At 47.2% G+C, this 13,886-nt stretch overlaps 1 protein-coding gene across 1 annotated transcript; it reads right to left on the bottom strand.

The window, feature by feature from the left end:
* Nucleotides 1–908: 908 nt before the first annotated feature.
* LOC119288071 (aspartyl protease family protein At5g10770-like) lies at nt 909–2,931 on the bottom strand. Its single transcript, XM_037567692.1, has 3 exons — nt 2,649–2,931; nt 2,318–2,577; nt 909–2,195 (listed from the first exon to the last, which is right to left on the bottom strand). The coding sequence occupies exons 1-3, from the start codon at nt 2,821–2,823 to the stop codon at nt 1,119–1,121; spliced, it is 1,512 nt and encodes a 503-aa protein (XP_037423589.1). The 5' UTR covers nt 2,824–2,931; the 3' UTR covers nt 909–1,118.
* Nucleotides 2,932–13,886: the final 10,955 nt, after the last annotated feature.

Genomic DNA, 13,886 nt, shown 5'->3' with positions numbered 1-13,886 from the left:
CCAGTAGGCAGAGGTTGAAGACGGCGGTGCCCCTGGCGGGCTGGGCCGCCAAGTGGACTGGCAGGGTGGGCTGGGCCAGCACAGGTGAGGCGCAGGTAAGCGACAGGTAGGTCTTCTGCTCTTTTTTTATTTTTCTTCTGTTTTGTTTTATTTAATTGCCACTGAATTCTAATTCAAACAAAATTTGAAAACAGTGCCAAAACTCCCCTGGATATTTTTAAGTCACTTAATGGACTTCTTCACATATACATAAAATATCTCAGGTCATTTGAAAATATATTCATTATATATTATGAATATAATTCCAAATTCAAATAGAATATGATTTAAATTCAATGCTCAAAATATTCCTCAAAAATGTTCATTATTTTTGGTTTGGTGTAAAACCCTTGCCAAAATATAACCAACATTAGTTAAGGCCATTTTGGAAACATTGAATGCATTTTCCAGGGTTCTTTGCCCCTCTTTTATTTAAGTTTTTGAGGCTTCCAAATTTCCTCAGTTCAAGTTTCAGAAATTTAAACATGATGCAAACACTAAGCAGCACCAGAAGCTAGGGATGTGACATTAGAGCTTGTTTCTCAATATTTCTTACAAGCAGTTGATCTAAGGCATGGTATCGTACATACCAGATTCCATGTCTAGTATGTTTGTTTGTTTGTTCGAACATCATGTTTAACCTGTTCATCATGATTTATGAATCTCATGTCTGGATTAATTTCTATGAAAAATTGCTCCAATATTCAACAAATAGTATGGTCACCCATGATAATCTTTGCTGCAATTTGAACTGATATCCAGTCAACAAATGTAAAGAAAAGGGTCAAAGTATGAATGATGGGCATGGACATTTTATAATGCGTCGTACATGGTGCACAATACTTAATCATTTCGATGGTCATAGCGTACAACTCGAACAAGGACTAAATATAAAACAGTCCAGTAAATAAATATTAAGCTTCAGTTCAGACAAAGATATAGCACACAAAATACTTGTCAAATGGAGATACAGCAAACAAAACAAGAATCAAATGGGCTTATTTTGTCGGCCAATATATAGATATGCCCCTCAAACGGCGGTACATAAATGGATCGAGCAAACAAGTACGATAGGTAGCTCAGCACGCGCCACGGCGGAATCCGACGGCGCTGCCGCCGACGTTGAAGAGCACCTCGATTGTACGCTGCTGAACGTAGCCGATGATCCCGGTGGATCCGTCGCCGCCGCCAGTGGATGCGAAGGCGAGGCAGCTGTTGAACAGCACCCCTGACGAGTCAAGCTCCACTGCAGCACCGCCGTTGCTCCGGCTGTCGAACACCAGCGAGATCTTGGGCAGCCTTAGGGTGCGGATGCCGGTGAAGTCGTAGCAGGTGTCTAGCTGGCCCTTGGGCGGGGCGACGCGGTACGCGCTCATCTGGGCCCTGAAGGCGTCGCGCAGCGCGCGGTACGCCGTGGGCTGGAGGCGCGTGATGACGGTGCGGGAGTCCATCACCGCGCCGGGGGCAAAGACCATCGGCGGAACAGCGACCCGTTGCCCCGCGACGGTGATAGCCTGCAGGCGCACGAGGTACATGGACGGGGCCATTTTGCTCTTGAGCATGGGCGTCAGCACGTACCTGGAGGCGGCGATCCTCGGTACCCCGAGAGTGAAGAAGCCACGTTGGCTCGCCGTCGGCGGGACGCAGTAGGAGAAGACGTTGCCGTAGGTTCCCTTTGTCTGCGACGAGAGCGACTGCGCGCCCCGGCCGAGCGACATGATCCCGGCGGTCGTGTTGCTGAAGAGCTCGGGGCGCTGTAGGGCGTGGCTGCAGCCGAAGCGGAAGCTGCTGACCGTGCCGGCCGGGGTGGGGGTGATTGTTAGCACGTCGGAGATGTAGGTGCCGGAGGTGGCTGACCCGTCGGGGTACTGGACGCGGTACTGGCACTGGCCGGTGTTGCCGGCGCCGGTGCAGCCGTTGGCGTACGGGCCGAGCTGGCGGCAGATGGGGGAGCTGCAGGGGAAGGGAGCATAGGTCCCGGACTTGCTTGGGTCGTAGGTTGCGTCCGTCTGAGGGTGGCACTGCGGCTTTGGGCAGGGCGCGCACTGCACCCACGGCACGTCGCTCGCCGTGTCGATCACCATGTGTTGGGTCACTCCAGGCAGCTTCCCACCGCCGGTGGCTGCCGGAGCAACGTCGGATGACGATGAAGGCGCCTGCAATCAATTAATGTTGCATCGTGAATTTCATAATCCACAGTTCTCCACGTAAGATCTCACGTATTACCAAGCCTTTGGTTAATATAACCATGATCTAACTTTATAGCGTTTTCATTCACCTCATTTCCCACTGCGAACGTCCCGGCGGGCTCGCTATTGACCTCAGATGACTGGGGGGTCTGGGCGGGCGCGTCCGCCAGGGGGTTCTCGACGGAGAGCTTCCTCTGGATGTAGCCCGCGCGGTGCTGATCCCACCGGAGCGTGTCTGCCACGGATGACGGCGGCGCCACATTGTGCCCCGCCGAGGAGCAAGGACCATGAGGATGGCTCAGCGGCACCCAGGCGCCGCCAGCAAGGTTGCCGCTAGCCGGCGGGCTCACTACATAGATACGCATGGTAAGCCACGTCCACAACGCATGACAGTGATATACAGATAGCTCGGTTAATTACCCTTGTGGCCTTGGCAGACGGTGCTTGGCTCGAGCGAGCTAGTTTCCACCACGACGTAGTGGTTGAGCTCGTCGCCGACGCTTGCTGCTACTGCATGGGAAATGTCGAGGGATGATGATGTAGTAGAGGAGCTAGAGAGGAGAAACATCAGCAACAATGGCACAAGGGGAGCCATGCCTAGGCTAGCTGTTCTTTCTGTCGTGTGCAGTGACCAATGCCTCTCTCAGCACACTACCCAGCTCCTGTTATATATACTAGCATGCCGAGGCGTGTGTGATAGTACTATGATTTGTGGGTGACGTCACTTGAAGACCATAGCATGGGGTTTGCTCAGCCAATATGCATGGATGGTGCCTTATGGCATCTTCAAGGGGGGCTGGCAAATAACTTCCGTATATGTCCTTTTTATGTTCGGACATGGTCTACAGACATGATGCGGTAGAGAGCCATCCAACCTTTTTTTATAAATTAATCCTTACTTGTCCGGTTGGGATGAGAGAGATGAGAGGGGACCATACATCTGAGAAGAAAGAAAAAAAGGAGGGCCGCATGGTGGCTTTTTGTTGGTCAAGTGAATGTCCGGACACCGGTATAGCTTCCCATGTTTATCTCGGTTTTGCCAAGGAAAATGACGTCCAAACCACTTCACAGACTGATGGGGTTCCTATTGGATAACAAAAGTTGTCATAAGCAGTCCAGACACCACAACCAGGACGTACACCGAAACTTTGAGGGTATCCCAGTTTCCCTTGGAGATGCCCTTAGAAATAGGCTCTATGATTGGCGAGTTGTATCATGTTCAATCGGCATTGCTTTACCCTTTCTGACGAAAAGGTTTTGTAGGGCTAGCGATGCTTTTAAGCAGCATGTGTTCATCGCCAGGGTTAGCTCACGCTTTAAAAGAAATTACATCCTTACAAAGCATACCACCTTAACAGTTTCTTAGGCGTACGTCCCTCCAACACGCCTCGTCCAACCCCGCTCGGAGGTTTAGAAGAAACTCTGATTTTATGGCGCAGTGGATCTATTTTTCTGATTTTAGGCCTTGTACTCCCTCTGTAAATCCAAACGCTCTTATATTTCTTTATAGAAAGAGTACAATATAAAATTCAATGGAGCCCCCCTTGGGTTTTCCATTTTCCTCCGGCGGACTAAAGATTTTTTTTAAACACGGTATGCAGAAGTTCATACAGAAGCATATATACACCACTATGAATGCATACATACATCCTACCCCTATAAGCACCTCTGAAAGACTGAGCCAGCAAACCATCTTGATATTGACAAAGTCGCCACAGACGCCTTTGAAGTCGACACGAACGTCTCCTCCCATTAAACGCACATCATCGAAAGGGCTTAAATAAAGCCATAACAATGTAAGCACCGGTATCAAGTCTAGGATCCTATCCTTACTAGGATAGGAATGCCGCTGTTTACCTAACCATTCAACCAGAGATCAATTCGTGGCAGAACCAGGATTTTGATAAGCACACTCTAGGCACCAAAACATGCACGGCTTTACAAGCAAAGCACATCCTAGGCATTGTGTCTTTGTCTTTTGACGGGATTAAAATAAAGTATGAGAAGCTATCACGTATGTGCACTGGTGCATGCATGGGAAAGAGTGAAGTGCATTGCAGGTCCTTGAACTATTTCAAGTGTGTCACATAGGTACTCAAACTATAAAAAAACTCATACAGGTCCTCATAGTACAACAAGTGTGTCATACTTGGAAAAATATACGTCATCGGACTATTTTAGTGTTGGAACTGATTTTGGACCTAAATGACACACTTATTGCATTTAGAGGACCTGAATGATGATTTTCATAGTTTGAGGACCTACGTGACACGACTGAAATAGTTCAGGGACCTACAATGCACTTCACTCTTGTGCTACCTGTGCACCAAGTTAATAAAATGCAATTTATAAATGCCAGAAAATTCTGAATAAAAAAGTATATTGTACTAGCAACAAGAATCTGCCATACTACAAAATTTGAGGTCCAAATTGAAAACTCATTATTAGAAAAAAAAAGACAAATTCACCGATGATATAGAAAATGGGCTGAATTCAAGGCCCGTGTTGCATTAGGTACTATTTACAGCATGATTTGTCTTTTCTTGTTTCTAACTATGTACGTTAATTTTCTAAAAAAACTATGTACATCAAATTTGAAAATAAAATTGTGTACTATGGTAGAAATGTGTCATACTTACCCCCTCACAAAATTTCATATTTTTTCAATGTTTATAAAGTGAGATACCGAGATCAATGCACGGGCAGCACCAAATTCACCGTTGCACCAGGTACGTTCCCGGTGCATGCATGGTGCAGCTAGCTCGTATGGGCACTTGTGCATGACACAAATTCGTTTCCTGAGTTCGGTCGGGATAAAAATCACTGAAACAAGTGAAAGAAAGTGACTGACGAATAGTAAAAGCATTACTAGTGCGCCTTAGATGGTCATAATTTGGATCTCTTGTTGACAAAAAAATGGATCATCGGCCAATTTTTTTCTAAAACCCAGGATATCGGGCCAACTTATTTTGGGACATTTTAGATTGCTTACCACATATGTCACATGATAGGATGTCCGAACAATTATTTGGCAGTATTTTCCCAACTACCTGCCTTCTTTTTGGCTAGCTTATAAGGGCATGGTCAATGTATAGCCCCAGGGTGATGCTCCGTATGCCATGTAGGATCGGATGTCAGGAAAAGTAAATTCAGATAGTGAAGAGTGATCCTCTGCAGGAGGCGGGTGTTTGAGCAGAAAAAATGTGGCCGGTGTAAAAAGTAAAAAAAATTAAAGTGGAGAGTAGAGATGCATGTGTACTAAAGTCTATGTTTTCTATTCGTTGATGAGGCCCACTAGTAGTAGCTTGCGGTGGGGAGAAAAAATCAATATAGTTGCCTTAACCTACTTTTCCTCATGAGGCATATATATCCATATGCCACCATAGTTCATGACCTAATTGTCTGTCATTAACGATGCTGTGAACAGTGACTGCTTTTTTTTCCTTGTGGACTAGCTTTTGCTGCAGGTGGACTAAAAGGATAGCAATATACTCCCTCCCTCCGAAAATTTTTGTCATCAAAATGGATAAAAAGAGATGTATCTAAAACTAAAATACATTTAGATACATCCTCTTTTATCCATTGTGATGACAAGTATTTTCGGACGGAGGGAGTACATAGGATCGTATTCCAGCTTCTTTTACACTTTTCCTTTCACTTACTACAATGGGGATTGTATATGTCTCTTTTCTCTATTGCGTGCCTTGCGACCTGAGAGGAGCATCGGATCGTGGTCACCACAGTTTCTAATTCCTAAACACGTATCTTTACGGCTCGGCCAGTACAAGAGGACTGAACACCTTGTACTCTTTGCTAAGTAGTGATCATTATATTGTCAAGCATTTTGGGTGACGAAATAAATATGTACTGAGATAGGGGGTAAAAATGTTCGAGATGATAGCAAGAGAAGTCCAAGGCAGTGCACGGCTGGAGGGTGACGGTGAGTCCAATCATGACGAGATGATGTCTTTGTTGTTTGCCTACTGTCACTATCTATTATGCTCTCATGTGGAGATTCTTCTAGTAGCTTTTGGTTCTAACATTAGTGGAGACTGGGTTATGCAATAATCCCTATAGCACAAGCAATTGAACTATCGCCCTGCGATCGTGTGCGATAGGGGGTGCATTGCGCATGCTAGGGGATAACCATGTGTGATAGGTATCGCACACGATACGCCCGGAAGTAAACATGTGTGATGGGGGGCCTATCGCAAACGATCAGCCGGAACAACACACGTGATGCCTGTAACACTCACATTTTGTAGGACAGAAACCATTGTGTTTAGACGGTGTATCACACACGAGTGAAATGCAAAATCGTATGGGATGGGTTCATTCATGCACACGATTTCGAGGATTAAAACATCTGTGTTCGGACCCATGTGACACACGATTGAAGACACACATCGTGTGGGATGAGTGTTGGGAAACGTTGCAGAAAATAAAAATTTTCTACGGTTTCACCAAGATCAATCTATGAGTTCATCTAACAACGAAAGAGAGGAGTGCATCTACATACCCTTGTAGATAGAGCGTAAGCGTTCAAGGAAACGGGGTTGAGGGAGTCTTACTCGTCGTGATCCAAATCACCGGAGATCCTAGCGCCGAACGGACGGCACCTGCGCGTTCAACACACGTACGGTTGGGATGACGTCTCGTCTTTCTTGATCCAGCAAGGGGGAAGGAGAGGTTGATGAAGATCCAGCAGCACGACGGCGTGGTGGTGGATGCAGCAGCGATCTCGGCAGGGCTTCGCCAAGCTTCTGCGCAAGGGAGAGGTGTAGCAATGGAAGAGGGAGGCGCCAAGAGCATGGGTGCGGCTGCCCTCCCTCCCCCCTCTTTATATAGGGCCCCTGGGGGGCGCCGGCCCTAGGAGATGGGATCTCCAAGGGGGGCGGCGGCCAAGGGGGTGGCTTGCCCCCCAAGGCAAATGGAGGCGCCCCCCACCCCTAGGGTTTCCAACCCTAGGCGCAGGGGGGGGCCAAGGGGGGCGCACCAGCCCACCAGGGGCTGGTTCCCCTACCACTTCAGCCCATGGGGCCCTCCGGGATAGGTGGCCCCACCCGGTGGACCCCCGGGACCCTTCCGGTGGTCCTGGTACAATACCGGTGACCCTCGAAACTTTCCCCGATGGCCGAAACCTGACTTCCTATATATAATTCTTTACCTCCGGACCATTCCGGAACTCCTCGTGACGTCCGGGATCTCATTCGGGACTCCGAACAACTTTCAGTTTACTGCATACTCATATCTCTACAACCCTAGCGTCACCGAACCTTAAGTGTGTAGACCCTACGGGTTCGGGAGACATGCAGACATGACCGAGACGCCTCTCCGGTCAATGACCAACAACGGGATCTGGATACCCATGTTGGCTCCCACATGCTCCTCGATGATCTCATCGGATGAACCACAATGTCGAGGATTTAAGCAACCCCGTATACAATTCCCTTTGTCTATCGGTACGTTACTTGCCCGAGACTCGATCGTCGGTATCCCAATACCTCGTTTAATCTCGTTACCGGCAAGTAACTTTACTCGTACCGTAATGCATGATCCCATTACCAGACACTTGGTCACATTGAGCTCATTATGATGTTGCATTACCGAGTGGGCCCAGAGATACCTCTCCGTCATACGGAGTGACAAATCCCAGTCTCGATTCGTGCCAACCCAACAAACACTTTCGGAGATACCCGTAGTGCACCTTGTTGGGGAACGTTGCAGAAAATAAAAATTTTCCTACGGTTTCACCAAGATCCATCTATGAGTTCATCTAAGCAACGAGTGAAAGGAGAGATGCATCTACATACCACTTTGTAGATCGCGAGCGGAAGCGTTCAAAAGAACGGGGTTGAGGTAGTCGTTCTCGTCGTGATCCTATCACCGGAGATCCTAGGGCCGAACGGACGGCACCTCCGCGTTCAACACACGTACGGTCAGCGTGACGTCTCCTCCGTCTTGATCCAGCAAGGGGGGAGGAGAGGTTGATGATGATCCAGCAGCACGACGGCGTGGTGGTGGATGCAGCAGAACTCCGGCAGGGCTTCGCCAAGCTGCTGCGGGAGGAGGACGAGGTGTAGCAGGGGGAGGGAGGCACCAAGTTTTGGGGTGCGGCTGCCCTCCCCCCTGCCCTCCTTTATATAGGCCCCCAGGGGGGGCGCCGGCCCTGGGAGATCAATCTCCCAAGGGGGGGGCGGCGGCCAAGGGGGGTGGAGTGCCCCCCAAGGCAAGTGGTGCGCCCCCCCCACACCTAGGGTTTCCAACCCTAGGCGCATGGGGGCCCAAGGGGGGCGCACCAGCCCGCTAGGGGATGGTTCCCCTCTCACTTCAGCCCACGGGGCCCTCCGGGATAGGTGGCCCCACCCGGTGGACCCCCGAGACCCTTCCGGTGGTCCCGGTTCAATACCGGGTGACCCTGAAAACTTTCCCGATGGCCTAAACAGCACTTCCTATATAGTTTTCTTTACCTCCGAACCATTCCGGAACTCCTCGTGACGTCCGGGATCTCATCCGGGACTCCGAACAACATTCAGTTTGCTGCATACCCATAGTCATACAACCCTAGCGTCACCGAACCTTAAGTGTGTAGACCCTACGGGTTCGGGAGACATGCAGACATGACCGAGACGGCTCTCCGGTCAATAACCAACAGCGGCATCTGGATACCCATGTTGGCTCCCACATACTCCTCGACGATCTCATCGGATGAACCACGATGTCGAGGGTTCAAGCAACCCTGTATACTATTCCCTTTGTCAGACGGTATGTTACTTGCCCGAGACTCGATCGTTGGTATCCCAATACCTCGTTCAGTTTCGTTACCGGCAAGTCACTTTACTCGTACCGTAATGCATGATCCTGTGACCAGACACTTAGTCACTTTGAGATCATTATGATGATGCACTACCTAGTGGGCCCAGTGATACCTCTCCGTAACACGGAGTGACAAATCCCAGTCTCGATCCGTGTCAACACAACAGACACTTTCGGAGATACCTGTAGTGCACCGTTATAGTCACCCAGTTACGTTGTGACGTTTGGTACACCCAAAGCACTCCTACGGTATCCGGGAGTTACACGATCTCATGGTCTAAGGAAGAGATACTTGACATTGGAAAACCTCTAGCAAAACAAACTACACGATCTTGTGCTATGCTTAGGAATGGGTCTTGTCCATCACATCATTCTCCTAATGATGTGATCCCGTTGTCAACGACATCTAATGTCCATAGTCAGGAAACCATGACTATCTGTTGACCAACGAGCTAGTCAACTAGAGGCTTACTAGGGACGTATTGTGGTCTATGTATTCACACGTGTATTACGATTTCCAGATAATACAATTATAGCATGAATAAAAGACAATTATCATGAACAAGGAAATATAATAATCCTTTTATTATTGCCTCTAGGGCATATTTCCAACAGTCTCCCACTTGCACTAGAGTCAATAATCTAGTTACATTGTGATGAATCGTACACCCATAGAGTTCTGGTGTTGATCATATTTTGCTCGCGAGAGAGGTTTAGTCAACGGATCTGCGACATTCAGATCCGTATGTACTTTGCAAATATCTATGTCTCCATCTTGAACATTTTCACGGATGGAGTTGAAGCGACGCTTGATGTGCCTAGTCTTCTTGTGAAACCTGGGCTCCTTGGCAAGGGCAATAGCTCCAGTGTTGTCACAAAAGAGTTTGATCGGCCCCGACGCATTGGGTATGACTCCTAGGTCGGTGATGAACTCCTTCACCCATATTGCTTCATGCGCTGCCTCCGAGGCTGCCATGTACTCCGCTTCACATGTAGATCCCGTCACGACGCTCTGCTTGCAGCTGCACCAGCTTACTGCTCCACCATTCAACATATACACGTATCCGGTTTGTGACTTAGAGTCATCCAGATCTGTGTCGAAGCTAGCGTCGACGTAACCCTTTACGACAAGCTCTTCGTCACCTCCATAAACGAGAAACATGTCCTTTGTCCTTTTTAGGTACTTCAGGATATTCTTGACCGCTGTCCAGTGTTCCTTTCCGGGATTACTTTGGTACATTCCTATCAAACTTACGGCAAGGTTTACATCAGGTCTGGTACATAGCATGGCATACATAATAGATCATATGGCTGATGCATAGGGGATGATGCTCATCTCTTCTTTATCTTTTGCCGTGGTCGGGCATTGAGCCGAGCTCAATCTCACACCTTGCAGTACAGGCAAGAACCCTTTCTTGGACTGATCCATTTTGAACTTCTTCAAAATCTTATCAAGGTATGTGCTTTGTGAAAGACCTATGAGGCGTCTCGATCTATCCCTATAGATCTTGATGCCTAATATGTAAGCAGCTTCTCCAAGGTCCTTCATTGAAAAACACTTATTCAAGTAGGCCTTAATGCTGTCCAAGAATTCTATATCATTTCCCATCAAAAGTATGTCATCTACATATAATATGAGAAATGCTACAGAGCTCCCACTCACTTTCTTGTAAACGCAGGCTTCTCCATAAGTCTGCATAAACCCAAACGCTTTGATCATCTCATCAAAGCGAATGTTCCAACTCCAAGATGCTTGCACCAGCCCATAAATGGATCGCTGGAGCTTGCACACTTTGTTAGCATTCTTAGGATCGACAAAACCTTCCGGCTGCATCATATACAGCTCTTCCTTAAGATAACCGTTAAGGAATGCCGTTTTGATGTCCATCTGCCATATGTCATAATCATAGTATGCGGCAATTGCTAACATGATATGGACGGACTTCAGCTTCGCTACGGGAGAGAAAGTCTCACCGTAGTCAACCCCTTGAACTTGTCGATAACCCTTAGCGACAAGTCGAGCTTTATAGATGGTAATATTACCATCCGCGTCCGTCTTCTTCTTAAAGATCCATTTGTTTTCTATCGCTCGCCGATCATCGGGCAAGTCTGTCAAAGTCCATACTTTGTTTTCATACATGGATTCTATCTCGGATTGCATGGCTTCTAGCCATTTGTTGGAATCTGGGCCCGCCATTGCTTCTTCATAGTTCGAAGGTTCACCCTTGTCTAATAACATGATTTCCAGGACAGGGTTGCCATACCACTCTGGTGTGGAACGTGTCCTTGTTGACCTACGAAGTTCAGTAGCAACTTGATCAGAAGTACCTTGATCATCATCATTAATTTCCTCTCCAGTCGGTGTAGGCACCACAGGAACGTTTTCCTGAGCTGCACTACTTTCCGGTTCAAGAGGTAGTACTTCATCGAGTTCTACTTTCCTCCCACTTACTCCTTTCGAGAGAAACTCTTTTTCTAGAAAGGATCCGTTCTTGGCAACAAAGATCTTGCCCTAGGATCTTAAGTAGAAGGTATACCCAATGGTTTCCTTAGGGTATCCTATGAAGACGCATTTTTCTGACTTGGGTTCGAGCTTTTCAGGTTGAAGTTTCTTGACATAAGCATCGCATCCCCAAACTTTTAGAAACGACAACTTAGGTTTTTTCCCAAACCATAATTCATACGGTGTCGTCTCAACGGATTTAGACGGTGCCCTATTTAAAGTGAATGTAGCTGTCTCTAGAGCGTATCCCCAAAATGATAGCGGTAAATCGGTAAGAGACATCATAGATCGCACCATATCCAATAGAGTGCGATTACGATGTTCGGACACACCGTTACGCTGAGGTGTTCCAGGCGGCGTGAGTTGTGAAACGATTCCACATTTTCTTAAGTGTGTACCAAATTCTTGACTCAAATATTCTCCTCCACGATCCGATCGTAAGAATTTTATCTTTCAGTCATGTTGATTCTTTACTTCATTTTGAAATTCCTTGAACTTTTCAAAGGTCTCAGACTTGTGTTTCATCAAGTAGACATACCCATATCTACTCAAGTCATTAGTGAGAGTGAGAACATAATGATATCCTCCGCGAGCCTCAACGCTCATTGGACCGCACACATCGGTATGTATGATTTCCAACAAGTTGGTTGCTCGCTCCATTGTTCCGGAGAACGAAGTCTTGGTCATTTTTCCCATGAGGCATGGTTCGCATGTGTCAAATGATTCATAATCGAGAGACTCTAAAAGTCCATCGGCATGGAGCTTCTTCATGCGCTTGACACCAATGTGACCAAGGCGGCAGTGCCACAAGTATGTGGGACTATCGTTATCAACTTTACATCTTTTGGTATTCACACTATGAATATGTGTAACATTACGTTCGAGATTCATTAAGAATAAACCATTGGCCATCGGGGCATGACCATAAAACATATCTCTCATATAAATAGAAAAACCATTATTCTCGGATTTAGATGAGTAGCCATCTCGTATCAAACGAGATCCAGATACAATGTTCATGCTCAAACTTGGCACTAAATAACAATTATTGAGGTTTAAAACTAATCCCGTAGGTAAATGTAGAGGTAGCGTACCGACGGTGATCACATCGACCTTGGAACCATTCCCGACGTGCATCGTCACCTCGTCCTTCGCCAGTCTTCGCTTATTCCGCAGCTCCTGCTGTGAGTTACAAATATGAGCAACGGCACCGGTATCAAATACCCAGGAGTTACTACGAGTACTGGTAAGGTACACATCAATTACATGTATATCAAATATACCTTTAGTGTTGCCGGCCTTCTTGTCCGCTAAGTATTTGGGGCAGTTCCGCTTCCAGTGACCCTTCCCCTTGCAATAAAAGCACTCAGTCTCAGGCTTGGGTCCATTCTATGACTTCTTCCCGGCAACTGGCTTACCGGGCGCGGCAACATCTTTGTCGTCCTTCTTAAAGTTCTTCTTACCCTTGCCCTTCTTGAACTTAGTGGTCTTATTGACCATCAACACTTGATGTTCTTTCTTGATTTCAACCTCTGCTGACTTCAGCATTGAGAATACTTCAGGAATGGTCTTCACCATCCCTTGCATATTGTAGTTCAACACAAAGCTCTTGTAGCTCGGTGGGAGCGACTGAAGGATTCTGTCAATGACCGCCTCTTCCGGGAGATTGATCTCCAACTGGGATAGGCGGTTGTGCAACCCAGACATTTTGAGTATGTGCTCACTGACAGAACTGTTTTCCTCCATCTTACAACTATAGAACTTGTCGGAGACTTCATATCTCTCGACCCGGGCATGAGCTTGGAAAACCATTTTCAGCTCCTCGAACATCTCATATGCTCCGTGCTTCTCAAAACGCTTTTGGAGCCCCGGTTCTAAGCTGTAAAGCATGCCGCACTGAACGAGGGAGTAATCATCAGCACGTGATTACCAAGTGTTCATAACGTCTTGGTTCTCTGGGATGGGTGCTTCACCTAGCGGTGCATCTAGGACATAATCTTTCTTGGCTGCTATGAGGATGATCCTCAGGTTCCGGACCCTGTCCGAATAGTTGCTGCCATCATCTTTCAGCTTGGTTTTCTCTAGGAACGCGTTGAAGTTCATGTTGACATGAGCGTTGGCCATTTGATCTACAAGACATATTTTTGCAAAAGTTTTAGACTAAGTTCATGATAATTAAGTTCATCTAATCAAATTATTTAATGAACTCCCACTCAGATTAGACATCCCTCTAGTCATCTAAGTGTTACACGATCCGAGTCGACTAGGCCGTGTCCGATCATCACGTGAGACGGACTAGTCATCATCGGTGAACATCTCCATGTTGATCGCATCTTCCA

Source organism: Triticum dicoccoides, chromosome 4A (genome assembly GCF_002162155.2).
Source record: "Triticum dicoccoides isolate Atlit2015 ecotype Zavitan chromosome 4A, WEW_v2.0, whole genome shotgun sequence".
Lineage (NCBI taxonomy): Eukaryota > Viridiplantae > Streptophyta > Magnoliopsida > Poales > Poaceae > Triticum > Triticum dicoccoides.
Note: the sequence above shows the minus strand (reverse complement) of the source record. Positions and strands in the feature narration are given on the sequence as shown.